This window comes from Apis dorsata, unplaced genomic scaffold (genome assembly GCF_000469605.1).
Source record: "Apis dorsata unplaced genomic scaffold, Apis dorsata 1.3 scaffold_92, whole genome shotgun sequence".
Lineage (NCBI taxonomy): Eukaryota > Metazoa > Arthropoda > Insecta > Hymenoptera > Apidae > Apis > Apis dorsata.
This window is the reverse complement of record NW_006263390.1, coordinates 1,409,871-1,411,488: the sequence shown is the minus strand read 5'-3', so window position 1 is coordinate 1,411,488 and position 1,618 is coordinate 1,409,871. Positions and strand designations below refer to the sequence as shown.

Genomic DNA, 1,618 nt, shown 5'->3' with positions numbered 1-1,618 from the left:
TCTGCCGCGGAAAACGGCGGCCACGGTAAGGTAACGGCCGTGCCTCGGGTCGCAGGCAGCCATCATGTTCTTAGCGTCGAACATCTGCTGGGTGAGCTCGGGTACAGAGAGCGCCGAATATTGTTGCATGGATCTGGACGTGAGAGGGGCGAAGCCTGGCATGAAGAAGTGCAGACGGGGGAACGGGACCATGTTCACGGCAAGCTTTCTCAGATCCGCGTTCAATTGGCCGGGGAACCTCAGGCAAGTGGTCACCCCCGACATAGTGAGCGAGACAAGATGATTCAAGTCCCCGTAGCTAGGATTCGACACCTTCAACGTGCGGAAGCAGATGTCGTAGAGGGCCTCGTTGTCGATGCAGTACGTCTCGTCCGTGTTCTCGACCAATTGGTGGACGGACAGGGTGGCGTTGTAAGGCTCCACCACAGTGTCCGACACTTTGGGCGACGGCATCACCGAGTACGTGTTCATTATTCTATCAGGATATTCCTCCCGAATCTTGGAGATTAGCAACGTGCCCATACCGGATCCTGTCCCACCGCCCAGGGAATGAGTCAGTTGGAAACCTTGCAGGCAATCGCAGTTCTCGCATTCCTTCCTGACCACGTCCAGCACCGAGTCGACCAACTCCGCCCCCTCGGTGTAGTGCCCCTTCGCCCAATTATTGCCCGCCCCTGATTGCCCGAACACGAAATTGTCGGGGCGGAACAGTTTCCCGTAGGCACCTGATCGAACGGCGTCCATTGTTCCTGGCTCCAGATCAAGAAGAATCGCCCTCGGCACGTACTTTCCTCCATTGGTCGAGGTCGCCACTGCAATCGCAATATTTTTCTGATTTTATACGAATTGGGAGAGCGTATCGTGGGGTGAGGGAGCGAGAGAGGATGGGAAACGGTATTCGTTCGATCCTTAAACGGGAGAAGGTAGGGGGTGGGGGAGGACACGCAAGCGGCCTCCGAAACCAATGACGGATCGAGCGTATGGTCGTTCATATTAAACAGGTTCGTATTGAAACGTATTGTCATTCCACCGAAACCGGCGTGTCGCGACGAACAGATAACTTTAAATGGTGGACGGAAACGCGCGGCGCGATTTGCAAATCGGATGCACACCTTGTGCCGACCTTTTATCTTTTTTGCGCGAGGATCTTTCGTTTCAGGGTTCAAAAGCCAAGGGTGGTGAAACGGTCATACGTAGCGGCTATTTTCGTCGCGAAACGCGTTTACTCTTTGTCGCTTGTTTTCTCCTACGTTCCTCGGCGTCGTGTCGCCGCGTACAACGCCGTGTTTCTATTTTAAAACGTGCGCGAGATCCTCGAACCTGGACCGAGTAAGATCTTTCTTCCCCGCTGGATCTGGCTTTCACGTGCGCCAGATTTTTCGAAAATGCGAACATCTCTCGAGAAAGTTTCTTCGAGGAGAAGAAAGATGGAAGGAATGAAAAAGGAGTTTTTATATTTCTCTCTCTCTCTCTCTCTCTCTTACCAGAAGCCTCGTTATAGTAGACGGAAATTCGCTCCAATTGCAGATCGCTATCTCCATGATAAATGCCCGATTGGTCGATGCCGTGCTCCTCGGAGATCACTTCCCAGAACTAAATGAAAAATGAGAAAAAAGAG

The 1,618-nt window shown here is 52.7% G+C and overlaps 1 protein-coding gene across 1 annotated transcript in view; it reads right to left on the bottom strand.

The window, feature by feature from the left end:
• The window catches only part of LOC102672567 (tubulin beta chain-like), a 4,790-nt gene that overhangs the window by 770 nt on the left and 2,402 nt on the right, over positions 1-1,618 (bottom strand). The window contains exons 2-3 of the mRNA XM_006611802.2: positions 1,485-1,593; positions 2-812 (exon numbers count right to left, since the gene is read on the bottom strand). Coding sequence (XP_006611865.1) covers positions 2-812; positions 1,485-1,593 — 920 coding nt within the window. The remainder of the gene's footprint in view (position 1; positions 813-1,484; positions 1,594-1,618) is intronic.